This window comes from Xenopus tropicalis, chromosome 3 (genome assembly GCF_000004195.4).
Source record: "Xenopus tropicalis strain Nigerian chromosome 3, UCB_Xtro_10.0, whole genome shotgun sequence".
Classification (NCBI taxonomy): Eukaryota; Metazoa; Chordata; class Amphibia; order Anura; family Pipidae; genus Xenopus; species Xenopus tropicalis.
Genome location: NC_030679.2, coordinates 113,984,037 through 114,011,957, shown reverse-complemented (window position 1 = coordinate 114,011,957; position 27,921 = coordinate 113,984,037). Strand labels below are relative to the sequence as shown.

At 40.8% G+C, this 27,921-nt stretch overlaps 1 protein-coding gene and 1 long non-coding RNA gene across 12 annotated transcripts in view; one reads left to right on the top strand and one right to left on the bottom strand.

The window, feature by feature from the left end:
• Positions 1–13,958: 13,958 nt before the first annotated feature.
• Positions 13,959–27,129, bottom strand: nr2f2 (nuclear receptor subfamily 2 group F member 2). Of its 3 annotated transcripts, none has more exons than XM_012958361.3 (3): positions 21,175–22,320; positions 18,998–19,546; positions 13,959–16,838 (listed from the first exon to the last, which is right to left on the bottom strand). In XM_012958361.3, the coding sequence occupies exons 1-3, from the start codon at positions 21,596–21,598 to the stop codon at positions 16,564–16,566; spliced, it is 1,248 nt and encodes a 415-aa protein (XP_012813815.1). In that variant the 5' UTR covers positions 21,599–22,320; the 3' UTR covers positions 13,959–16,563. The 3 variants fall into 3 exon arrangements, with proteins under 3 accessions (XP_012813815.1, XP_012813816.1, NP_001107703.1); XM_012958362.2 differs by lacking the exon at positions 21,175–22,320 and adding an exon at positions 26,989–27,129 and having other exon boundaries at positions 16,463–16,838; positions 18,998–19,525; NM_001114231.1 differs by having other exon boundaries at positions 16,521–16,838; positions 18,998–19,525; positions 21,175–21,728.
• LOC105946774 overlaps positions 23,168–27,921 on the top strand; it is a 55,295-nt gene continuing 50,541 nt past the window's right edge. For 2 of the 9 annotated variants that reach the window (XR_001170230.3, XR_001170222.3), the window contains exon 1: positions 25,522–26,562. This is a non-coding gene — a long non-coding RNA (uncharacterized LOC105946774). Of the gene's footprint in view, positions 23,624–25,517; positions 26,563–27,175; positions 27,242–27,921 lie in introns of those variants that run through there. The other 7 variants (XR_001170225.3, XR_001170223.3, XR_004222061.1 and 4 more) reach the window with 7 other exon arrangements.

Genomic DNA, 27,921 nt, shown 5'->3' with positions numbered 1-27,921 from the left:
AAGTATTGTTCTGTTCTGCCCGGTTCTTATCTCAGCAATATGATTTGAGAAATAAAAGAGGGATAGGAGAGTGAGGAACATATGACAGAACGACACAAAGGATAAAATGACAGTGGGAAATTGGTGCTAACGCAATGCAGCTGAGATCTGGACTTCAGATCCGTACAATAATATATTGGACAATTTGCAGATAAGAGACCAGATTGCAGGGGCTGAATATTCCATCCTTCTCCCAGGGACTCTGCCCGGCATCTCTGTCTGTGCTTCCCCACTTTGTTCAGTACTATCGATAAACTCATTAAATGCGACTCATCTTGTTTGTCAACAAAACTTGTGCAATCAATCACTTCCGCCGATCAGATCGGCCAGAAAACTGAAGTTTTAACTCCATTGGCTCTAGGACTTCGTTTGTCCCCAATGACACAAACAGCCCAAAAATAATAAGTCAATAAGGAGCCTGGGAACATCCTGTGAATCGTTTTGCTTGGTAACCAGAATTTTATATCTAAAATGTTTATATTCAAGAAATAAAACATAAATATTCAGACTTGGTGAGCCCCAAATTAATTTGGCCAAGCTCAGAAAATATCTATCTATCTATCTATCTATCTATCTATCTATCTATCATCTATCTGTCTATCTATATGGTTGAAGGCTTTAGGTACACACTTGTGAAAAATTCAACCTCAGATCTATAATACAAGATTTGAAAGAAATGCAAATGCACACCAGGAACTTTAACAAAAAATACTTATTTATTGCATTAAATATCCATCTTATTTATTGCAATATATATATATATATATATATATATATATATATATATATATATATATATATATATATATATATATATATATATATATATATATATATATATCTCAAAATCAGAGATTGGCCATGGTCTCAGTTGAAGGTAGACATCATTACCCGTTTACCCTCGTCCCTGATATAAACTAAAGCGCAGGTTAATGCCTCTCTGACTTGTTAAACGGTGTATATTCCAGCTGTCGCTTTTTATATGTTTTCTTCAATAAATAAAAGAAATATGTTGATGTAAACTCAGAGATCACGTCCCACACCAGCCGCTCTCATTTTACACGACTTCTTTTTTTCTGATGCCTAAGTGGAAATCGCAGATCAATACAGACAGGGGGTTTTGCCTTGTAAGAGTCACATAATCGTCTTTTTATTCTCAGTCCTAAAATATATCTTTGATAGAGACAGATAAAAAAAAAAAAAAAAACAGGAGTCTCCATGTGTGCGGCACTGTACAAATTCAATTATACCAATATTTTAAAGAATTTCATTTGCTCTGCGTTTTGACTCCAGAATGAATAAGATCAGAGTCGTACTTATTAAACGCTAATATATAAACCGTAATTGAATTTAACATCGAAATAATAAAATATGCCATTATCCGTTAACACAAGTTTGGCAACCAATAATTAAGAAAAAAATTACCTTTAATTCATAAGCATATTCAATCATTTGAGTAGTTGTGCTTTCCAGAAGTGCTTATTCGTTTCGTGCCGATTAATAACTAGCTGTATTCGTCCTTTTTTAAATAGCAAGGCTCATTGTCTTCGATATATTTAGTTATTATCATAATATAATAAGCAGCGCATTTGTGATAAATTAGCTAACGCTTTATTAGTTACTGAAGCAAATACAAGGTATGGAATTCACATCCTTCTGCGTGTTGCTATTTTAAGTTTATTCAGTTTTACAGTAAAGAATATGCATGTTCGTTTATTTGTTGATTAATTCTCTTTATTGCTTTCCCTATAAAATGCCTGCATTAATTATCTTGCAAGTGACCTCTGCGCCGGCTGCAGAGACTGTGCTAATGGGAAAGGAAAAAAAAAAACTTTTAGACGTTGCAGCGACACCTTGCTGTCGCAGTAAGAATTGCCGCGATAAAAAATAAATAGACTCTCAAACACTTGCGAAACTTCAGCAAGATTACTTTTCCAAACCAAACAGTGAATGGGACAAGGACACTCAGAAGTAGCCCTTGGACTCATAGAGAAACATTCTATTTTTGACCAGATCACATACACAAAAAATGCCTTTTTTCCAAGTAAAACCAAGCATGCACTTTTGATAGCAAGTTGAAGGGGCTAATAACATAACTGGCAGTGATCACAGAAAGAGTTATAGACTGTCAATATTCCCATGCGATATATAGACTCTCAAATTGCATTTTCCCAGCTAATAACCAAATTATATTACAGGCAAGGATCGATGCAAATAGAAAGGGCAATGGATACAGGCAATTCCAAATGAAGAGTGGAATAGACTAATTACACTTTGTCACAGGGAAAAAAGCAAGCTTTATCTTGGATTTTTTACTCTAATAAATCTTATTGCATGTAAGTGAATTTAGCTGCCAAGTCTATGCTCTTTTGGAAGACAGATAATTAGCTAGAATTTAACAAGACATTATTTTAACTGGGGGAAAAAAAAGTTTGTACTGCAGACAAGAAATCGATGCGGCTTCCAAGCTAAAATGTTGTGGTGGGATATCTCTAATATATTGGAATTTAGCTGAACAAGTTATTGGGAAATACCGAATTCATTTGAAATGGGTTTAGGGATCTGGTTTAAGCTCCCTGCCAAATGACAGTTTATACACACACACACATATATATATATACATTTATTTGGACATTTTTCGTAGTTGTAGTAACGGTAACAGAAAGTATTAATAGGATATTTATCCTATTTTAAAATAATGTAGTAATTATTAAGATCGGAACACTGGTCTGAAAGTAGAAGAGGATTGTGTAGCATCCCTGACACAAGGAGAGAAGGCAGACCTGGCGTTGCAGCGGCCCCTGCTCCCTTTATTTTGAGGAGTCGGTTGATGCGACACCCAAGGTGGATCGGTCTCTGTTGCTCTCAGCACACAGAGATTCAAAGCAAATAGTCTGGGTGTGTAGTACAACTATGTTAAAGTGTTTCACTGATGCAAAACATGTAGCCAGAGGGGATTGCTAATGACTCCAGGATTTGAAAGGAGGAAGAGAAAAAAAAAAATTGCAGCAATAACTCAAACACATTTCAGCACATTCAGCGGCAAACATGTGCACCATATAAACACCTATTTGTTCGAATAAATATACAATAACACGATGCTTCGTTTCGAAAAACATTTATTTTAGTTTCCAGCAGGTGAAATCGTTCGGCACTGCGTAAAAGCCATCCATTACGTCATCTCCTGACGCAAAAAAATAGATTCTCTCTGTTCTGGTCCCAATGTGATGATGAATAAAGAGAAATTAAGAAAGGACAAAATGCTATAAAATAAATAGTATATACATATGGGCACACATACGGGCTGCTTACATTAAGCAGTGTTTCCATGTTACACTTTTAAAAGACGATTCTGTTGAGACCCCTTCCAGCCAATATAAATGTCATGTAACGCGGCTGAGATATTTATAATTTAACTTCATTTCTAAATCTACGCAGCGATTTTTGTGGGTGCGACAACTGAGAAATCGCAATTTTTAACTCTGGATAGTTGAGACTTAACATCTAAATGTAACCCTCATGGTCCATCATTTGCCCTGGACGTTACTTCCCGGTTGTCGTCCTCCTGAATATAAATTCTCCGAGAGTCTGCAACTGACTGCAGAAGGCAAGTGGCCCTTTTGGCTAGCAAATACTCTCTCTATGCCACCCGTATCATGAGATGAGATTTATGGCAGGTGTAGCCATTTTGGCAGAATGGAGGATCCATGATATTACTGGTGGGCTTTTTTTAGGTACCAATATAGGTTTGCAAATTATAAAAAACATTTCCACCAATAACACAATAGAGTGGGCAGAATTGCAGATTATGAGGCCGGGGAATGAGAGCTGTAAGGCACAATGTATTTATATCAATCGACATTAGAGGGAGACCCAAGATCAGAGCAGGAAAGAAAGGGAATAAAAGCAAAAGGCAAATGCCTATCCCCTCAGTGTCTGATCCGAACACCAGGACACATGCACAGGGGCCACACGATAAAATGCCCTCGCAATGTATGAGGTTTGCGCCTGTCACTGTATAGTGAATGCGTTGAAAAGAGGCCCCTGTGGCCCCAAATCAGTGGCACTAATGCATTGGTAATATCTCTTGGGATACACGGATATATCTATTAGCAGGAAAAAATAGGCAACATTAAATATATCTCTCTGCAAGGCAGCAACCCGCCCCCAAAGAAAAAATGAGAAAACTGATTCCTTTTTACTGTATGTGAAGTGCCATATAACTAGCACAGAATGCTAATTACTATCCCAGCCCACAGGTATCCTGGTAAATCCCAGTCTCACTAGTGCAGAGATGGCACCTTCCTTCCCCTGGCTGCTCCAGACTGGAGAAATTATAGGTGTTAAATGGATCCCAATCACACACCTAAAGGCACCTAATGGCATGTGATACTGAGGCAACAGATTTACTTACAGATTGGGCTAAAATGGTTTGGGGATAGGAGTATTTCTTTCTTTCTTTCTTTCTTTCTTTCTTTCTTTCTTTCTTTCTTTCTTTCTTTCTTTCTTTCTTTCTTTCTTTCTTTCTTTCTTTCTTTCTACAGAAAGCTATACAGAGAAGATGATACAGATAGACATACATAGACATACAGACAGATAGATGGGCTGTGCATGTCTCTGTTCTATAGTCTCTACATGAGCTATTCTACATTTCAACTAAATCTATTAAAAAAAAAGAGGGGAACTATTATGCACAAATACGCACAGACAAACTTTAAACTATATCGTTTCCTGAATTCACTGGGAAATGACTTGGGATAGAGTTATCACTCTGAATGTTGGACTAATATATATATATATATTTATATTATCTCTGTTGTTCCAGATGTTACAGCATTGAGACGCCAAAGAGGCATATGGAGGTGCCCAGCCAAGCAGGGGTTAAACATACCTTGCCATCGTTGGAGCTCACTAACTTGTACGAATAAACAACTGCATGGTCGCCGTTTCTTTTCTGGGTAAATATGTCTAACAGACCTGGACGCAAAACAATTGCTCTCATATCTGTACAACTCTAATGTCGCTGATAAATTTCTGCCTTCGCAAGAGGAATAGAAAATACTGTACTTTTTTTCCACTTTCGTTTTTGAACCAAAAATTGTAGTGAGTAATAAGGGAACTGCATGAAGCTTGTACTCGCATTTGGGCAAAGGATTCCTCCCTGCAAGGAGCCTGCTACACCATATACATATATCTAGAAAATAAAAATAAATGTATTTCTAAATAAAAAAAATGATTTTTGTGTGAATCCTGTGAAATGATTGTATTTTTTGTTTTAGCCCATTCCACGCCAGCTAATTTACTGCCTTTCCTGGCGCACATGGGGTTAATTGTGAAAGTAGGAAGGGCTAATTTGGATAAAGGTATAGCTGTAGATTTTTTTTTTATCCCATTCAATAAAAGTAAAATGTGAGATGCAAAAAGACTTTTTTTTTATCCAGGAATAGAAATTACTCAGAATTCTGTTATTAGACTGGGAGCTGCTGGAGCCAAATACCCTTTTCATTTCGGGCTGTGGCCCATCCATAGACTGGTAGCAATGCCAGCCTGACTGCTGTACGGATTCCAGTAGCCTTGTTGCCATTCTAGCCTTGTTGCCATTCTAGCCTTGTGGCCATTCTAGCGTTGCACTGGGCTAGAGATGCCACCAAAGCGAATGGTTATTTATCACCCCAAATCAGCACTGACACCGGGGAAATATCAGAGAGGGTGAGGCGATAGGCGATATCATTAGCGAAATGCAATCAGTATCCTAATCGACATTATTCCTTATTGGCGATGATTGATTTGGCCAGTTGGATTAAATTATATATATATATAGATCTAGATTTATATGTATATATAATTTAATCAGGGACAGAATAAAAACAAGTGGCTGGCATCTCACTGAGGAGAAAAGTAATCACAACATGGGTAATTATAGGCACATTTTATGGCAATGGGGAAAACACACCTTTGGGGATCCGAGCTACAAATCCATTAGCATTAAAAATCATATTTCATAAGAAATGTAATAATTTTAATTACCACGTCTCATTTCTCCCCAGTGGCCCCCAACTAGGGATTTATATATATAATAGTAAACTGCATTACCCGTAATCTGCTTTTAGAGATGGATTCTGGGAGTTGTAGTTTATGTACAATTGGGGGGGGGGGGGGATCACAGATTGAAGAGGCTTCACCAGCAGGATAGACTTTGATTTCACACTGCCAGGTTTACCATATCTTTTCGGCATTAAGTTCTTGGTACCGTGCTGGGCACTAGCGTGGTGCTTTATCAGCATCAGCGATAATGGAAAACAAAGAAAACTAACCAGACGTTTTGTTTGGGGCATCGAGCTTAATACATTTCCTGATTTATATATATTATATATATATATAGAGAGAGAGCTTTGTCATTTCAACTACCCTGTCTGATATGATCCCCCCTAAATATTTTGGATGTGCCAGAGCAAATAAATGTTGGCAGAATGGCTAAATCCACCCCAAAGATTAGTACATTGTAAAAGTTTTTTTTTTTTTACAATTTCCCCCTAAACTGGGAGAATTTGGCAAGTTTTAACGATAAAAACCAGAGAATAGGAGACAGTGCAAGCCTGGTAGACTCCAGCCTGCCTCTCTACAAAAGATACCGGCTGATTGAGATTTATCGGTTTGCAAATGAAAAGGTTCATTCGGTATAAGAGGTTAACTCCGAGTTCCTCCAGCGTGACCAGAATTACCAACAGGCCGTTCCTGCTCAGCACAAAGGCGCTTCAAAGGCATCTTTAAAACACACACAGATATAGACATACACACAAACACACTCTCACATTTTCGCCTGCACTGCAGTTTTCTTTTCATTTTTGTTTCTTTCTGTCCTTACAAAGCCCCCAAGTCCCTTTGTAGAGAGAGAGCTGGGGAACTATCCTTTCTCTATAGCACACAACTTGAATAAAAGACACAAAAAAAGATTAAGGAAAAAAAGTGAAAAGAATCAGGGATGGGGGCTGCAATCCTACCAAGAAACTAAAGAGCTGTAAAATGAAGGAACACGGGGCTAGGGATATGGGGAAACTGTTGTAGTTCTAGATTGGGAAGGGCGCCCTTAGTGCTGCGTAAAAAAAAAGGCAAATTGCGCGCCTTAGCAGTTTGCGTTACTAGGGAAGCGCAGAAATATGGCAAAGAGATGGAAGATAGAGGGGGGCGGTGAGGATGAGAGAAGAGAACGGGGGGCTGCCTGTGCTGTAGAAATGTTAATAAGGGGACATTAACCCATCCTTTTTGCAGTATTTCAGAAAGATCAATGACTGACCCAGGGGCGAATGAGATAGCTCACTTCTCCTATACACAGATATGAGATAATCTGCTGAAACAAACCAGTTCTGTAATAATACATGGAATAAACAGCGCTGCATCAAGGGCTCCAAAGGGAAGGCGACAGATTTAACCCTTTCATGACAGGGAACCCCCGAGAACGCACTGCAGGAGTCTCGCCCTCTGCTAACAATAAAGAACTTTAACAACCCTGCGATCTCTGGGCTTTGGTAGCACCCCTCTCCCCGCACACTCCATCCCCTCTCAGGGGGCTTGCGTCAAATGAGTTCTATTGCGTGGGGCATGAAGCACACTCATTAAACAATACAGGGTTCTGGGTATTTTTTAAAATCCATTTTCCTTTTTCTAATGGAATTTTTGAAGAAAATAAATAAACGTTAAATAGCTTTTTTTTCGACTCCAAAATATTTAATATTTTTGCACAAGCAATTCTGGATTATGACAGATATCACAACAGTATACACTATACTATAGTACATAGTAGGGTACAATATACTTTACTATTATACTATCACACTATAAACGATATTCCAGAGACCCTTCACTCTGCTGTATATGTGTATATATATATATATATATATATATATATATATATATATATATATATATATATATATATATATATATAGCAAGTAAAGATGTCCCGCACTCACAGGTCTTAAGTGAAATAAAGGTGTTTATTCAATCCACATCTAACGTTTCGGCTGCCTCCGCAGCCTTTCTCAATATATATATATATATATATATATATACCGAGAACACATTTTATTGCGCTCAACTTAATGCAAGTCAAAAATCTTAGGGAATCAGTCGTCCAATATTGTTAGAGCATCAAGCATGAAAATGCTGATACAACGTGCAATTAATTTGATAATTACATTACGAAAATTTAGCCGGTAAAAAAATAAAAATGGAAATTCAGCTGAAAATATTGTTAAAAAACTGTCCTTAATGGCAAAAGCGCAGTCCCTGTGCCATAAGTGTGGGTAATGCTGCCTGCTCGCCTTGTGTATTTATCCTTGGTGTCAGATGTAGGGGTTAGAGATAAATCATTTAGCAGTTTCCAGTATTAGAAACAGACCCTGTGGATTTGTTTGCGGGGAATGGGAAGATCAGGCGCTTGGTACTGGCAGGCCCGGTTCCCACTAGCGCTACAGGCTGAGTCCTATCCAAGCTGTGTGCAGTCCCCACCAGCCAACCCCTTGACACGGCTGCACTAAAATGTGCCGAAGGTCCTTAGAGGTCTGTGCCTGTGTCAGTACTTAGTATAACTGGTAGATGGCACAATTTTCCTACATTTAGACAGCAAGGCAGACTGAGAGCAAGGAGTCTATTTAAACCTCTTTTATTTAAAAGATTACTGAGTGGCAAATCAAGGTAACAACTTAGTGCAACCTGGAAATTGAATTTAAGATATTATGAAAGCAAATGGCACATTGTTTCTAATTTTCTTTAAAAAAAATAAATAAATAAAAAATGTTGAGGTCACCAGGACATTTGCTTGTTGGGCTGTAACATATCATACAACAAATAATCTACATTTGGATACATTTTGTACATATCTGATGATTTATAGCCTCCAGGTTCCTGTGCAAATTGACTCCTCATTTCCTGTATTATATATAAACGTTACATTCCATATATAAATATTTATTCTATGTACATATAAAAGGAATCAATGATCTTTCTGCGTTGTGCAGTTATATGTATTAAAAGAAGCAGGGATGTGTGAGCTCTGGGTGCGCTCCTAGGAACTAGGGAGCTTCAAATGAAGAACATGGGCAATGTCATTCTGAGAATAGAATCCTTATGGGAATGATTTCAAGCCACATACAAAAAAAAAAAAATAGATCAACAAAATACAGGAGAACAAAAAAAAAGCATCCTTCCCTAAAATAGGGTTGGAATATTTAGGAAAGATGATTTATAAACCAATTATGCTAATACGTTGCAATTAAACAGCAGGGAAGAGATGTAACACCAAGGAACAGAAAAACGACTTCTGTCAGATAAGAGAATATATGTATGTGTATATATATATATATATAATTTATTGATATATGTATATTGTTGTACATTAAATACTTGTGTCTTGAGTGGATTGGTTGTGGCAGTATATAAACACTTGCTTAATAAACAATAGGACACCATTAAACTAAAATACACAGAAGAATATGGGAAAGTCATGCCTACTTTTCATAAAGAATTCCATAATAAAATAATAGAATGGTGTAATTGTAACTCCATAAAAATGTACTGGAGAGAAAGGGGCTTTATGGAGATGGATTTAGGGAAGGAGAGAGAGAGAAACAGCTTGTGTAAAATAACAGTCTGATGAAAATGCCCCCAGTAGACCAGTAAAAAATGCGCTTTTTCTCCTTTTTATTAGTCATAAGAAGAAGATTGAAAAATGTAAAAAGAGGCCGGGTGGCTGGGAGCTGCCAGGGAAGGGGAATTCAGATTGAGGGCAAATAATTGTATTTGGGTGGGTGCTTGTGTGTCCTATTTGGAGAGTGGATCTCCGGCTGTGCTGCACCAGGATCCCTGTTGGTAAATCCATCATTACCGTTCGGATACAGGGAGAATGCCGGGCTACTAAATTTATCTTCCATTTGTAGCGCTTTAATAGACATTTATTAAATGCTCTCAGAGAGAGACATGCGGCGCCTGATTACATCCCAGTTATAGGCAGAACAGAAAGGCGCGCGTTACAGGCAATTTACTGGAAGGGAAGGGAAAAGGGAAGGAAAAAGACTGGAGATAAGAGAGAGCAGGGGACTCTGAAACAATCAATTGCATTTTCCTATCCAGTCGGACTGGAAGGCAAAGACATTCACGACCAAAAATAGTGGCCCCTTCTCTGCAGGATTCACCGCTGCTGGGGCCCTCAGTGCCCACGGAAGGCTGCCAATTAACTAATACATGTTCTCCAAGTTGCCCTCAGACAGGGTCAAGGTAGGGAGCTGGTACTTAGAGGGTTAATAGGCCTTTAACGCTTTAACAGCTGCTGTGCGGTTTATCTGCGGGGGCTTCTGGGAGCTGTAGTGCAACATCAACTACTGTATGTATCCCTAACAGCAAACAGCAGCGCTTCTAAGCGTTCCCCCAAACAAACATGATCTGTGTATAGAGTTTCTCTTACTACTTGAAAATAGTACCCTCCCAGTCGTAGTAAAACTACATCTCCCAACATTCACAGCTATCTCAAAGTTGTAAGAGACAACAATTAGGGGATGGAATTAAGTCCAACCCCCCCTCACGGCATAGACATATAAATGTCATTTCCTCTTGCAAACGCAATGAAAATGTAAAAACTGGCAGTTAAATGTCCTTTCCACTCTGTACCATCTGCAGCTCAACCAGCCAAACAATTTCACTTGTATCATCTGTGGATCCTGCGCCAATCTGCAATAGCAATTCCAATAATCCAGCTGTATATTATATATATATATATATATATATATATATATATATATATATATATAAAATGGACATTTCTCATTTCTTTCCCTCTATACAGAATGTATGGTCTCATTGCATATATTTTCCTGATTTTTAGACAGCTAATGGCCTATGATCTCCAGTGCATTAATCTCTTCTAATACAGCCAGAGTAACATTCTGCCTGAGCAAACTCAAATATCTTTACTCTGCTCCCAAAATCCATCTCTGGGTGCTAATGCATCTAATGTATTTAACTCTGTAAGCGGTGCAAGCAACAGGGATATTGGAAAACGATTTTTTTTTTCCAGAGAAACACTTGGGCTACGTTAAAGTTTCTAAAAAGAAAATAAATACAATTGACATTGTGCTGGGGGAAAACTCATTAGTTCGGTGTCTCTCTCTAATCCAGCAAGAGAAGTGCAAATTATAGAGTTCTGCCTGAACACACGCTCTGTCAAGTGAAATCAGCCCAGCGCACTGCTGATTCCCACTGCCCAGCCGTCCCCTTGCCTGCTGCTCTCTGGGAAAGGGGCTTGGCTGGAAAAATATTTTTCTAATGGGGGGGGGGGGAAGAAGACTTTTTACATTTTAGGAAGAAGAAGATCCAGCCTCGTTTCCCATCGGTAATCCCAATAAAATGAATATTGCAGGGCTAAGCAGCCTTTGAAAGAACAATATTCCTCTTCCAGGAGGGGAAGGAGGGCTGCAGACTCTCCCTGTTTTGGTAATTAAGCAAGGAGAAACTAAGAAAGCAGATGTGTTTGCTTAGCTAATCATTGGCATGTTTCTTTCTGAGAACCTCTAGCGCTTGGAAATTCCTTTGATTTTTTTTTTCTTCTTTAACCTCTCAAAAAGGAATCTATCTGTATAAATTGTGCCCCAGCAGTGCAGCTCCCCGGGGTCACGTGGCATTCTTTACACTAGTGTTTCACTTTGTCAACAGAGATCACTATTATAGATAAGTGAGCCCCATGCCTTTTTATGATCCGGGGGTAATAATGCGCCGGGTCCATTTCAGCAGACAGCACCAACTATTATCTTTGCATTATCAGGGAGCAGATAAGATTTATAACTTCTGTAACAGCTCCTTTAGCCGTGTGAGTGCTTGTGTTGTAGGGAATGGAGCCGCCTCTCCCCTCTGACAGGTGCTACAGTGCGCAACTACTCACTGCTCACTCCCTGCGCCACTTAGCCCTGCAATTCTCTAGTGTTTACACTTTCTGCTGGGAATATTTATCCCCCGACACCTTGGGCAGACCTTGCTTGTCACCTTTTGGATGCCACAGAGGTCAGCAATGTGTTCAGGCTGCCTCAGGCCCTAGTCTTTAACCCCCAGTTGCCCTCGGGGGTCACTATTATAACCTAACCCCTTTGCACAAGGCCACGGATCTGAAACCCCCCAGATGTAGTTCAAAAAAATGAAACCCCCTCTTGCCATTTTTATTTTTCAAATTCTGACTATTCTTATTTAACCCTTCTTATTTAAACTTTTTAGCGATCATTCTTCGCTCTAAGTGGTTAAATCAACATTTGCACTCTGCTGGGAAGCCTGAGGTTAAAGGGAGAGCGCACAGTTAAGTGTTTGCGCCATCAGTGGCTTTCGGGGTTCTAAACAGAGAGTGGGGGGGTTCCTTTTAGCCTAGTAGGTTACCGAAACTTATCTGCCCAATTTCCCAAGGCCAGCTGGTACCAGGCACCCTCAGATAAACCGAAACGTTAGCAATTGTGTTACAGTCCTACCCCTCTAGTTAATGTTTCATTAGCAGATAGAAACCCTTTCCTGACACAACCTATGCCTCACCTGCATTACATTTTGCCCAACACCTTGCTGCACACTATAATAAAGGGGATCAAACGCTTTTAAGGAGAATGCGCCCTTTTCATAGAAAGAGACGCCTCCGCAGAGGAAAACAATATGGCAGCTCCCAAGCATAGCATTAATTGCTGTTTCATGCTAACAATACACTGTTCCCTCTAATATGCTTATTTATACCTACATGTAAACAGGCAATGAGAATGAGCACTATTTGTCCGATCCCCTTGGCTTTGCACTGGTCAGAGAGCACCCCTTCCTTGCACCCAGCACTGCACATCTATCAGCACATCTATCAGCAGAGCCGCTGCCTGGGAGCCGCAGGGCCAAGGGCAGAATGTTACTGTATTACAGAATGATCAGAAGCCTTTCCCTGGGCCTTCTCCTTGCACAAAGCTGTAGGCAGAGAATGTAGCCTTCCCCTGACTGCTGGCTGCTGCTCACAGATGGAAGGTCCCCCGCCTGTCCTCCCTCAATGTGTTTTGTATTACTAAGCTCTGCCTTTGCCTTGTACAGCAGCTAACATTGTACTGAGAGCCGCCATGTTGGCTCAGCTAATAGGACAGCAAGTCACAAGCAAGCTTAAAGGCATACTTTCACACGCTTGGTTTGTCACTAAAACACCCCCTAAAAATTCCACTTAACGTAAACACAAGCCCTGAGACCAAATAACATAAAGGAAGCAGCTTCACTGTGTGTGTGGGGGGGATCACTGGGAAAAGGGATGATCTGCACATTGCAAAAGAATCCAGACCTTAACATAGGAGCATACACTTAACCCCTTCTCACTAGATCACAAGCGGGTTATTCAGCCGAATGCACGGTGAAATATCACCCCACTCGCTACATCTTTCAGATGGGAGGGAAAAAAAAAGAAAAAAAGATTTCAGTTGCTGGATTTACTGTCTGAGATCGTCCTTGGTTAACTGCAGATTGGGAACAGTCTGGCGAAAAAGACACTTTTATAGTGTTGCCATGTTGAGCAGCAATGCTTAACCCTTGCAGTCCGGGCCTCGGAGGCACTGCATGTCTGAGCCTACCTCCCCAGCCTTTTCCTAGCAAGGAGAGGGTTAAGATCTCACAGAACTTGCTCCTAAATCACATCCCCCTCTTTTGTCCTTTTCAAATGCTTTGCTAGATCTTTTGTTCTAACTCAGCATGGGAAGGCAAACTTGCTTTAAACGTAATAAACTTAACCCCCCTCCCAAAAACTGCAGCCTTCAAACAAATCCTCCTTTAAAGCAGCATACATGCATACACAGGTTTTGTGTTCAGCGATCATACACAATCTGCCTAGGACAAGAATAATGCATTCGGGCAATGTAATAAGACAGGCAGGGACTGGCTTTTGATTTTCAAAATCATAAATTATAATTTAATACCAATGACAATTTACAACACATGTTTACAACAAGCTAACACAAAACAAACAAGAGATCCTGTGTTTTTTGTTTCTTTTTTTTAGCTTTTTTTATACAAACTTCACACACTCACAAATGACTTGCAATGGAAAATTTTTAAACCTAGAGGTCAGCACTACTCTGCAATTGTCATCTTGCTCAACACATCCTTCTCCCTATATATGTGCTCTGTATGTATATATGTATGTGTACACACACACATATACACACATACAAACATACATTAATATCATATGTATCCATTTTCATTATGTCACATCCGTACATCATTTTCTGGTCCAGACGTGCATTTCAAATAAATTAAAAGTGAACTTTTTTTTTTTAAATTAACTAAAACGTAGATCGTTTTGGTAAAAATAAACCACATTGAACTGTGGGTGAATAAGTCTTAAACCAATTACAGGCGTTCATAGCACAGCATCTGCTAGATGCCTAAATTTAAATTTATGAGGAAAAAAAAATAATATATAATCCAAACCAGTTCTCTGTTGTAGTTTTGTGTTTTAGATATATAGATATATATTTATAATTACAAGGCCCAGTGCATGTTGTAATTGATTGCTATGAATTAATGTAGATGTCTAACCAATTATAGAATTATATATATAATTAGAAAGACTGGTAGTATATATATATATATATATATATATATATATATATATATATATATATATATATAGACACATACACATACCACCACTCTTTTTAAATTGTAAAATATGTATGATAGCTTGCTTTCTCCACCACCAGTTAAATTCAAATTCAATTCAGGTTGTTGTGTGTATTTTATAACCTTAAGGCTAAGCCAATTGATGTGTACACTTCACTCAATAGCAATGATAAATGATATTTAGAATCCCAATTTATTCCTGAAAACACAGTTAAAGCAGCTGGGCTGAATATGTGTGTGTGCCACTGGCTTGTGTATGCACACCAGAGATATATTTCCTCTTTAGGATTGTAAAATAGATGCTGGATGAATTCTGGGTTGATTGAAACAATCTATTTTACTTAGAAGGCGCTTAAATCAGGCCCTTAAAAACCCTACCTTTAATTAAATATGGGATAATGATACAAGTTGTTGGCAATATTGTACAGCACTGGTGAAACCGCAGATAAATCATTGATTTTTACATTTTCCAACCCAATTAAGCATGCAAATACACTGCTACACCTTTTGACTGAGGTGGTTTGTATAATTAACCCTTACAGTACCAGGCACACTCCGTCATAGCAGATCCAAGTACGCCAAGGGCTGTACGGGGTAACTATGTCTATCAATACTAAGGTCAGAAATATAATGATTGGAATGGTTATTCTGGGGTTGAAAGACACTTGTGACAGCCAGTTTTTTTCAGATATCAAATAATATTTTAATTTCTGAATACTTTCAATTTCCTTGGAATATAACACACAAAGACTTGACCAAACAGTTCAGTTATAACTTTTACAGTATACAGAAAAGAAGTTGCACTTTAAAATAAAAAAAAGAACCCTTCAGTTTTAACACAAAACTGTAAACTCTAAATACCGAATCAATCACATTATCTATAAGTGCCAACAGTGTTATTTGTCATGCTGATCTGAATTGTAACTTTTTTTTTTGTCTCTTTAAAAAAAAATGGGCAAATATCAACAATTATAATACAAAGGGATTGCAAATATACAAACAGGTAGAGGAACTTCAGATTGAGGATACTGCGTGGACAAAAAGGTAATTGAACTACACTGCAGTGTGTGTAACACGGCAGCTCCTTCCACTTCAACCCCACAAAGCAGTTATTTCTCAGAAAATGAAACAGAAAAAAAAAAAAAGATCTGTTTTGGGCAATGAAGTAACGTGTGTGGTTCAGGTAGGGAAATAATAATTAATTTAGGCTCATCACTTGTAAGTGCGCATCCAACCTGATTTTTGCTTTGTTTATTAAAATTCCATTTTTGTTTCCTATGATATCTGTGTGGACATTGTTTTAATTCCTGGAGAACATTTTCTTTTATAAGGATACAGTTTTTTTTTTAAGCCAAGAATATATCAAAAATATTATAGAACCACAGAATAAACTGGTTTGGAACCAGAAAAGTACAAAAAAAAATATGTTATAGATACATAGACACAGGACAATTAATAATTTGGAAAAAAAAAATCTTGCTTTCCCATTTCTGCTAATTTTGTCCACTTTTTCCTTAAATGCACTTTTAGCGATACTTAAAAGGTTACAAAAAATGACTAATTTCCTGTTTTGTTTTTTGAAAATTTTTTTGTCTTTTTTACAAAAAAAAAAAGATAAGTAGCAAGTTGTTCTCAACGACACGTGTTTAAATGCATTTTATAAGAGTTCATTGATAGTCTTTTTTTTAAATTCACAGTCCAATAAATTCTTCCCTCTCTTCTTTAAAGTAAACGTGTAACAGCTTTTTTTTTTTTTTTATCCTTTCTTAGCAGAGGGGGATTTTATGCAACCAGACCACCAGTCTCTTGTTTTAATCTTTTTTTTTGCCCTCCTTTATTTCCCTTTCAATACTTAATGTTTTATTGTATGGACATATAGGGCCAATTGAAACTGCTTCCAGAGAGTAACATATCCCTAATTAGGGTCTCTATAGGGGTTTTACCTACCAACCGGACGAAAAACAACTGCTCTATGACAGAGGAGGAGACAGTGCGGAGGGAGGGCAGTCGAAGTAACAATTTCCCAAATCTTGTTGGTTGGTTTGGGTACTGGCTTCTAACATATTCTTCCAAAGCACATTGGGACTTTTCTTGCAAACTTTCCACATGTGCCACATCAGACAGACCACAGGCATCTGGAAGAAAGTGTGATAAAAAATATATATCTGATTAGGAGTTTGCTGACTTGGTTGCCCTGCCACAAAACTGCAGATGTTCTGCTAATTCCCCTTGTTAAAAGTAATTTACCCTCCCCAAACTGTAACAGAAAGTGTATCCAGCTCATAGGTCCCTCATTTCTCGAGTTACTAGTGGGAGTTACTATACTGCATGCAATTCAGCAGAGGCCTGTTAATTATTGCTGCACAGCGCCGGTGTCCAGTCAACAGTAATGGCGTCCAGCACTCTGATATATTCTCCTTGGAGGACTATACGTTTTTCTTTAGTCTGGGAAACTCTCTTAAGTGGCTCTTTAAAGATCATGTCCAGGGTATATAGGCTGTTCAAAAGCAGCCATGCAGACTCTAATAGCCCTTCTCCCTGCAACTCTTCCCTTCACTTCATCCTATAAGGCCCTTTCTTTAATAGGAGCCTTGAGAAACCCCCTGCCTGCACTTATGCCCCCCTAAAATCGCATAGAGTGAGGGTTTTAAGCAGAAGGAATGTGAGCCACTGGTTTAGCAATGCAACACTGACATGGTTATGCACAGCATTGATAGCATAAAGATAATCTGACTAGCGGGTCTGGGAGGGAGGACTGGGGGGGGGGGGCGTCCCTGTGTAATTTATTCAATGACCCTGTTTTTGTTTAAGGGGGGGTGTAATCTGTGAGATTGTGAAGGTAAGAAGAAGCCTTGCAGGCAGAGGAAGTGTTAAATAATTGCCGTGGCCATTGTAACATAGTTATATTCTAACAATAAATAATATTTCATGGCAATAACAAGGCTTACAGTATATTCTGTAATTGAGCTAAAATAAAACAGATCTCAGATACAAATGCACTGGCTTCATAATGACAGATAAACACTGACATGGAGCTATGATGACACTATGGTGATGTCACTCACAATGCCATTAGTATGTACATGCTCCTTCAACATCACAAAATATAACACCCCGGGGTTTTTGTAAACACTGAATCCGTAAAGAAAATCACATCCCCACTTACAGATAAAAAATGGGCCACTAAATGATTGCCCACTATGTTGCTTCCACACCAGGCGCTGTATTAGTGTTTATAGCATTAGATAAGTGGAGCGATCAAGGCGCTGATATTGGAGCAAATCAATAAATATGAAACCATTTTATTTACAGAGGGAGCTACAGACGCTCGGTGGGAATGAAACATTTTAACAGCCATTCTCACTTTTGGCAACTTATTATCAGGGTATTTTTTTTATCATTTTGCAATGATTTCTTCAAATGGGGCTAAATAAGTTTGGGCTGCAAGGAATAAAGAGAAGATAGAGAAGGAGGGACACAAAGGCCCCAAGCCACTGAGACACTGTACAAGCATTTGTTTTACAGTCTGGACCGACGAGTTCATTATTGTCAGATATATTACTCCCACCGATTAACCTGTTATACATTCTAATTAGATTTCATAATACATTCATTATTGGTTTGTAAGTGACACACTAGCTCTAGACTGGCTGTAAATACGCTTTTATTATTTTTTTTTAACTCTGTTTTGTAATGTAAATTTTTTTTTTTCTTCTCCCTTTCTCTAAACTCCTTCCAGTGACAAAGTTATGGCTTCGCTTGTCTAGTATTTCCCACACCAGAAAAAAAAGGCAGGAATCTGTCTAAAGTTACACCGGTTCAGCAAAGAAACCCGAAGTGCCTGCCTGAACTCGTCCGATTTACTAACACACTTGCACTGCCACAAACAATACACTAAAAGCTGCAGAGTCTTGCTCTAAAAATGCCCAGTAAATAAACAAAGGGAACTGGATATATAAAAGTGCTGGGATGGTGTGGCAATTTTCAACTGCGCATTTTTGTAAATATTATAATTATTTTATGACTTGCTATTAGATTGTTTTCTCTCCTCATTCCTAGGGTATAAATAATAATAATAGATGAGTTCTGTTTTTGCATTTTAGGGCATATTTTTTACGGGCTGATGTGGGGTGGTCGTTCTTTTGTATGCTATGGGGTAGGCAAAGTAAACAAAGAAATCCCTATTAACTGTGTGAGTGACAGAGGCTAGAGCAGGCTACTGCACAACAAGGAGGATGCCCACCCCAACCCTGGCAGCAGAGGGGCAAAGCTGGCAGCACAAGAGGCATCTTACCTGAAGTGAAGAGTACTATGGCCTTGAGGCAGCTGTATTCTGCAGAGTCAACGTGCAAAGCCTTCAGTTTTTCGACCTGTTCTTGGAAGATTCGTATGTGATCCATAAATGCCACCACTCTGTCCGCAGACATGGGGGAAGCGTGCAGGCCAGCAGCGGCCAGTAAAGGGGCCACATGGAGGGGCATGGAACACTGGGCAGCGTTGAGGACAAACAACTCACTCCAGGTCAGCCTGAGCAATGCCACCTGGTCTGTGATCTGCAGGTCTGGGAAGAAGGGGATATTCCTTGCCCACTCCACAGCACTGAACAGCATCCTGGCTGCCAGCTCACAAATGTTCTCGATGCCCATGATATTGTTGGGTTGCATGCACTGGCTGCCAAATCTAGAGGTCGGGTAGGGTTCTGCCCTCAGGAGTAACGATATATATCCGGATAGGTAGGAATGGCAGTTGAGAGGGTCTCCATTTGTCAAGGCGAACTGCCCGTGTGTAGGCTGTGTGGGTGGCATTCTGCCCCTCTGTACGGCTGCAGTAAATAAAGAAGAGACTACAGCAATTAATATCTTCATCTGCATTGATCGTTTTGTGTCGTGCAGTGTGTGCCTAAGTCTGACAGGAAAATAAAACTCCCTAAACGCTGCCGCTGCTGCTGCTGCTGACATTGTCTTACTGGGGGAGATCGCACAAGTACTAATGTTTTATTTTAATGATTAAATTACAACAGCACATAATCTAAAGTGCCATGCCTGCGATTGCTTAAATATCACTGCGATTCTGGCTTCATAAAAACAACAACAACAAAAAAATCTGCTGACTTCCCAAACACGAAGACATTCAATTATTCCTCCATATGTGCTCGTATTGTCCTTATGTTTCTCTCTCCCTCTACCCATAGAACATCGCTGCTAGATTTTAATTATATTTTTTTTTATACTCCGCCTTGGCCCTAAAAGGCCTTTTAAAGCATTAGATTGTGGCTGGAGGGAAATATAATAGAACTAACAAAGGGAAGGCGTTTTCTTATATGGATATTTAAAGAGCTGCTGTGGGGTTCCAGGGCCTTTGGGTTGCAGGTTAATGCTGTTTTTATTTCATTAGAAAAACAAAAATCAGCACTAGGGATGATAGGAAGGGAAATTGCCGGGTTTAAGCTAAATTCCTAAAAGTGCAGTGTTTCTTGTGTGTTTTGGGGGGATTTCTATGGGGACATTCCATGCACCGCAAGGCCAGTGAGAGCACAAAGGAAACACCAGGCTGCCTGTACCCTCTCCCCTCCAGCCCGGCAGTGTAGCAGCAGCCCAGGCACAGGCAGCCTGATCGGCTCAGCCACTCACTCCAGCCCCCTGCTCTGCTCCCCGGCACAGCCTGACTTTCAACCACGTTGTATCTACAGTCAGAACCGCCACATCAGGGAAATCGAGTCACAAGACTCGCACAGATACAAAAAGGAAAGAATAAAATGACATTAAATCGCATTGTGTTATGGGCGAGACTAGATCCGAACTCTCCCCTGATCATGATCACTATTTACTCCTGCTGACATTCTAGGTCAAGGGGGGCACGGAGATTATACAAAGGGCAGGCTATTTTCAAAAATAAAATCGTGAATTTAGCATTAACCCTTTCCCTGGGTGGTGAAACCCACGTTCGGCCCTGTAGTGAGAGCGCTGACAATATGTGCAGTTTTACAGACAAAATCAAGGGTTTCCGTGCAAGTTTCAGGGCAAGACAAGGGGGTCGGGGGCAGGGTTGGCAGGCAGGAGTTGGGGGTAGGATAGGCAGGAGCTGGGGGGTAGGAAAGGCAGAAGCTGGGTGTAGGAAAGGCAGGAGCTGGTGGTAGGAAAGGCAGGAGCTGGTGGTAGGAAAGGCAGGAGCTGGGGGGTAGGAAAGGCAGGAGCTGGGGGGTAGGAAAGGCAGGAGCTGGGGGTAGGAAAGGCAGAAGCTGGGGGGTAGGAAAGGCAGGAGCTGGGTGTAGGAAAGGCAGGAGCTGGGTGTAGGAAAGGCAGGAGCTGGGGCAGGATATGGGATGTGGAGCCGGGGAAGGGAACATGCTCCCAGCTCTACTCATGCATTGGGGAAAGTTACACACTGCTCTGGCTGAGAGTGAATGAGGGGGTGGTTGGGAGGGAAGGAAAGAAATAACAAATAAGTGCAAAACAAATGAAATCCCAATACCTTCCCGTCTCATGCCAACTTTGAGGCATTTTTTGAGGCGACAGTACTGACACTGATTGCGGTGGTGTTGGTCTATGGGACAGTTCCTGTTGGCACGACACGTGTAAGTGAGATTTCGCCTTACACTTCGCTTGAAGAAGCTCTTGCAGCCCTCGCATGTGAACTGTCCGTAATGTTTCCCGCTGGACTTGTCCCCGCACACCACGCACTCGATGTGCTGCTGCTGCTGCTGCTTCTCCCCTTGGTTCTGGCTCGGTTGGCTGGATGGGTTGGACTGGGCTGGGGTAGTAGAGGGGACCCCTTGGCCCGGGGTCTGCGGGGTGTGCGGGGCCCCGTTTGGCCCTTGCCCTGGAGGTGCTTGTGAAGGTTGAGTTCCTGGCATATCGTCCTGAGGGTCTCGCCACGCACCCACTACCATTGCCATATCTATTGGGAACCGTTTCTCCCTCCTTTCTTTTGCCTTCTCACGCTTATGGGATCAGGCGAGACAGAATGGATTTAGGGGGGAGAAAAAAAAAGAGAGGGGTCGAGGGGGGGAAAGGGGGGGAATAAATTCAGATGAGGCTCAAGCTTGGGGTCGTGCTGTCTTGGCCGGGGAAGTGCAAGAGGAGATTTGGGGATGTCCCTTGGAGTGCTGGGGGCCAGGTCCTGGGCAGATCACAGTCAGCCATGGAGAAAAGCCATGGAGATAGGAGAAGGCTGAAGGGTTCCCAGTCGCACAGGAGAGAGCGGCTCTTCCCCAGAGCTGCTGCTGCTGCAACTGCAACTGCTACTGCTGCTGTCACAGCCAGTGGTGGAGGCTCCCTGGGTCTCTCTCCAGCAGTAGCAGGACTTGCACAGATCTCCTCTTCTTCCTCCTCCTCTGCCTCACTCACACATGCACAGAGTCCACTCTCCAGCAGCCACAGCCGCAAATAATAACAATAACAATAACAGGGCAGAGAGAGGAAGCAGTTCACAGGCTGCTGGACATCCTTCATGCAGAATAAAACCTCAAATAAAAGGCTGGAGCCTGGAATCAAAGTGATCAAATATGCTAAAGAGAAGGGGGGGCGCAGGGGGGGTGTAGGAAGTGATTGCGATTTGTAGGAAAGGGCTGGCAGAGTGGTGTCTCTCCGATCAGCTCACTGAGCTCTCTATATAGTGAACTTTGACACCACTGCTGCAACTTAGCACACGTTACCATGGAGACGCCTCTCCTTATAAGGCAGGAGATTGTGTTTAACTGGTCAGGGCTCCCAGCCCTCCCCTTGCACCTCATTGGTCAGGCCAGCCTTAGTGGTACAGGGCGTCTGGGACGCTGTGCAACGCCCGGTCCTAAAGGCAGTCCGCTCTGGCGCTCACTCTACAAACCCTGCTGTTCCCATCCAGACACAATAAGGTTGTGGTGGGTAAAAAAAAAAAATCACTTAACATTGCTGGAAGGGTGAAGGCAGAGAAGCCCGGCTAATATGTGTGGGATATTTTCTTTATATATTGACTGGTCTAGGCGAGTGGCATGGCTGTAGCACTTGAATGTAACCTTATTTCATTCTTCCATTGCCACAATATATCAACTTGATATCATAGGAGTACAATATGCAGAGTGTAAGGGCTTCCCAGCAGGTGAACTCACAACTGTCACTGACAGCCTCAACGTGGGATTCCATGCTTGGCAGGGGGCAGTAAGGCTAGCACAGGCTATGGGAATGGGAAGGGGTCAGGGATTTGCCCTACGGCATCTATCTATCGATCTGTCTTTATTATCTGTTTGTAGAACTGTCTTTCTATTCATCCATCTATCTTATCTATCATCTATGTATCTATCTATCTATCTATCTATCTATCTATCTATCTATCTATCTATCTATCTATCTATCTATATATCTATATCTTATCTATCATCTATGTATCTATGTATCTATGTATCTATCTATCATCTATCTATCTATCTATCTATCTATCTATCTATCTATCTATCTATCTATCTATCATCATCATCTAATATTCTTCTAAGTCTTCTATGTGTCTTATACACAGCACATTCACACACACTCACGCTTGCTCACACAAAGATAGATACTTGTGTGTTAGTGGGTGAAAGTGTTAGTGACCCTTGGTTGGACTGAAGGAGCAGGAAGGAAGGCTGAGGGAGCAGAGGAGGCATTTTCAGGGGAGGTGAGGAAGGTTCAGATGGACAATGCTCCTATGTTGAAGGATGAGGGTCGGGGGTGTTTGATCACTTGCCCATCACAAACTCAATAGCTGGGACTATGATTGACTTCAGGGGGGGCTTTTCGTGCCATCTAGGACTGCAGGGATCTGTTGGTTTAAGGCTAATTGCCCAGACAAGTCAGTATGACATTATCAACTGGAGATATCTGTCATTTTGTTCCTATTGCACGGATTTGCCCGTTATGAGCCTGCACCCCTGGACCTGCACAATGGATAGAATGAGTAAGCTGCTAAGGTATTTCTATATATTTTTCTGATGGAAACTTAATCTAAGCAATCTGCCTTATTGCTTATACTTACACCAACGGATCTAGAGGTGTGGAGGCAAAATCAGATCCACTCTAATTATTCTACACCTTCCAAAATCCCAGTCTGCTGTGCCTGTAAGGCATCCCACTGATATTCAATAAACTACCGGCTAAACTCTAGTAGGAAGGCAATAACCATACACTTAAGCAGCAATATATGGATGCTTACATATGTGTGCTTGTATATAACTCAGGGTGGATTGTCTGCTACACATGTATCATCACAGATATATCCACTCCTGTCTGTTGTCACACGGCTTAGGTGTTAAATAAGGCAGTAAAGAAAAAAACAAATAACACAAACACACACATATTTATATGTGTGCCTGCGTGGGAAATATACTGTGTAAACTCAGTGCTGTATATTTATTCACATATATGTAGACTTATTCTTATTATAAAATCAATTATCTTCTATAAGCCCATCGTATACGCTTTCCCTATGCACCCCACTCATCCCTTTTAATAAAACAGCACTGTGTAATAAAACACTGTGAATCCCAGATTTACTCCTGAGTACAAAGAACTCACACATCCACAAGGACACGCATTGCTATTTATATTGAGCCACACATACAGCACTATGAGCGTACAAAACATACAGTATACACACATGCATATACACACACATTTTGTAATAACATACTAAACACACGCAGACTAATGCCCTGTGTGTACCCATCACATCAAGCACAGAGCCACAGGCACACAACTACCATGTTTAGCCTTTTTTTAATGTATTATGAAATATAACGTTTTTGGATATAAATGGGCACCTTTACATGTTTTGTACAGGGGCAATGGCAGAAAACCCATCCAGTGTTACCCTTCACTAATCTCTCGGCAGGGGAATAATTAGCAGCAAGGGAAAGTTTGCACTGGAAACCCTTGTTTATACCAGAGTAGATATGACATCTATATTTTTACTGCTATCTATCTCACTTGCGCTGAATTCTCCTCCAGCCACAGTTTGGGAGCATATCAATTTCACATGGTCATTTGACTCTAATGAAACCCAGTACATAGGGCACTAGAGTCACAACTTCCTACACACCTATTGCAATTAATAAAATCCCAGCTAAGCATTCAGACTGCCCCTGGTTTCATATTATTGGGAGATGGGCCAGCAGGTTAGCAAAAGATTTTATTTTACTGTGAAGTCCAGTCTTCTAAATAATTAAGTCAAGATTTAGAGCAAGCCCTGTCCATCAGGCCCTGTGCCATGTGTCTTCATACTGCTGCTCAAGAGCATGTCGCAGGCAGTGTTCAGATGCTATATATTCCCATAACATGTTTGTCAAATCCTAATGATCATACTGTCCACTAAAGATGCAGTCAGTTGTAACATATACACTGCGAGTCGTACAGCAGCACCAGATAGGTACAGTGTGCATAGGAGCTTTAAAGATACTGCATTTCCCCTAATATAAAGTCTCTGTGTTTCAAATAAATTTAGATATTTCAAGGTAATTGTTGGGTATATTTGGAAATGATGGCGGTAATGCTTGCAGCCTTTTTTGTCATTAAAAATTATTTAACAAGCGCAGTTTATACCCAGTTCGGTCCAAATAATCTGCCACCCAGAGAAAATCTGAGTTTGCTTTTTCTGAATACTGTTACTATGTGCATTGTGTGAGTCCGTATTTGTGTACTGTGTGTATGCAGTATGTGGGAATTGTGTAAGCATCGTATAAGTGGGATACTGGAAATGTGTATAAATGCTTATGTCATATATCAGTGTATCAGCGTGTATGTGTGTGTTAGTGTCAATGCACAGAACATAAGTATTTGTATTTTCTGTATGTATGTATGTATGTATGTATGTATGCATGTATGTATGCATGTATGTATGCATGTATGTATGTATGTATATTGCGTGTCTGTGGAACGTAGGTGTGTGTATATTCTTTCTCTCTATGTATATCTGTGTGCTAATATCAGTGTGTAGTTACTGAAGTGCTTGTTGTGTGAGTTTATATTGTGTATGTGAATACTTATGTATTGTATTTATCCATTGTATGTACTTCGCCGAATATGTGTCATTGGATGTGTGTGTGATTATTATATATATATATTTGGGTAATAATGACAGGGCTTGACGAATGTTATGAGTCTATTGTGTATGTGTAGTTAGTTTCTGGAATAGTTGTGCCTAGTGTGTGAATACACTTTGAATACACCTGATTTATGTGCATATATGTGAGAATTTGTGTTTGCCTGTTAAGAAGTGTGTGTAAATGAGTGTATATTAATGGGAGAGTGCATGTGGGTGTATGTGAGTGTGTGTGAGCCCCAGGAGTGCCATGCCCCAGGGGCAGTGAGAGTGGCCCCTATTGTGTCCCTCTGAACTCCCAAGTCAATGCAATTTTTAACCACTGGCTTGTGGTACTGTGGAAATCACAAGGGGCTGTCAGAGTTGGCTCCTCTGCAAACTGTACAGTGCTAAATCAGAGCATATGCTGAGACAGAAAACGCCGAAGATTGGAGCAAGTACAGTATCTGTGCGCCCCCTAGCGTAAGGCTCTCGCCAGCCTGCAAACCAAACCTACAACGAGGGGGAAAATGTCTCTTAAAGGGAAAGGACTTTTTGGCTGGCACATGCGAGCGAGCAAGAAACTTCTACGAATATTAATGTGATTAAGCGCAAAGGATCAGCGATGAGTCGGCTCTCGGCGTGACTGGAGCGCCCAGCGTCAGGGAGCGCTTTGTACATGTGGCGAGTCATTGCTGCGGATCCGGGGCTGAGCTGCTCCCTGGTCTCACTGACAGAAGCCGTGTGTGCGCCTGAGCGGAGCGCTAGAAAGAAGCCTTGGTACAACAGCCCGTACAGAAGCACAGAGAGCAGTCCGTACAGAGAGAGAGCCGGGTAAGTGAGCGCTAGCAACCTGCCTTCATGCCAGCGAACGTTTGATAGATTTAACGCACATGCCAGCGCACTTTCTATGTCTGATCAAAGGCACCCAAGTTGCCTAAACCTTACATCACTCGTCTTAACTGGGGTGAAGTGGAATAGATAAGGTGTCATTGTGCCCTCTGGTACAGAAAAGCCTGTCCTGCCAGTGGCAGTGTTATGTACCTAGTATTTAGCGAATCTATATACATTTGTAGGCTCAGCTACTGGTGCTAAATAGTAACATCTCATCAGCCTCTGCATTCTGCCTCTGCACTGGGCTAAAGCGCACAGTCAGCAGCTCACTCCCCAGGCTAGCAGAGAGTTAACGAGAGAGAACATCTCAAGGCAATCTGAGCACATAGAGAAAATAATCATAATAATAATAAATAGTGCACATACCAAACACGTATTTTCCTTGCTCTGCGTCCCAAATGGCTTGCATCTTCTTCCTAAAACTGCAAATCCCCTTTATAGAGTGGCAGGTGAAATGACTCCCTTTCTGCACGTTAAAAAAGGAGGGTTTTTTTTCCTTGCAAAGAGAAGAGGATCTCTCCCTTTTCTGTGTTTATTTTAAGCGATTGAGCAAACTGATTCAAAGTGAGCCAGAGGGTGCAGGGAGAAAGGTGAATGGGATATCTCCAGCCTGAGAGAAGTAAGTACTCTTTAGGCTTTCAGGCTAAGGGGGGGAAAACTTGATACTATAACTTTAAATATAGTGGGGATGATGGAGTTGGGAGTGCAGAGCTTGTATGGAATGTGAGACTCGCCTTTAAGAAAATCCCCATAGCCAAGGTAAAGGCAGCATGCAGTGATCTCCTCTCATCTCATTCCTTAGAAGGAAGAGAGCCAGTCTGCTACACCTTCTTGTTTGGGGCAGGGAGAGATGGGACTTCAAGCATTCGCCCAATTGGAGAAAAAAAATCTTTAACTTAATGGGGATTTTGTAAGGCAGATTATGGAAGAATGTGAGCTCCACACAATCTCACAACAACCTTGTACTAAACATAGCACCATTTCCTGAATATTTGGAGCACATATTTACTTATTTGTTATGAGGGTTTAACAACTTTATTGCAATAAATGCAGCTTGCTAATGCAGTAATCAAGCTCTCATATGTATATATATAAATATATATATATATATATAATCTTTCTGTCTCCCCTAGGGCCCCTAGTATACTGGGAGATTTAATTACTGCCCTGCATCATGGGGGTATGTGTAAAGCACAGTGGTTGTGGGTGATTAATTACAAAAGTCTCAATGGGCACAGCCCTGGTAGAATTGATGTTCTAGAATCCCTACAGATTGATCAAAAGTAAAAAATACAGTAG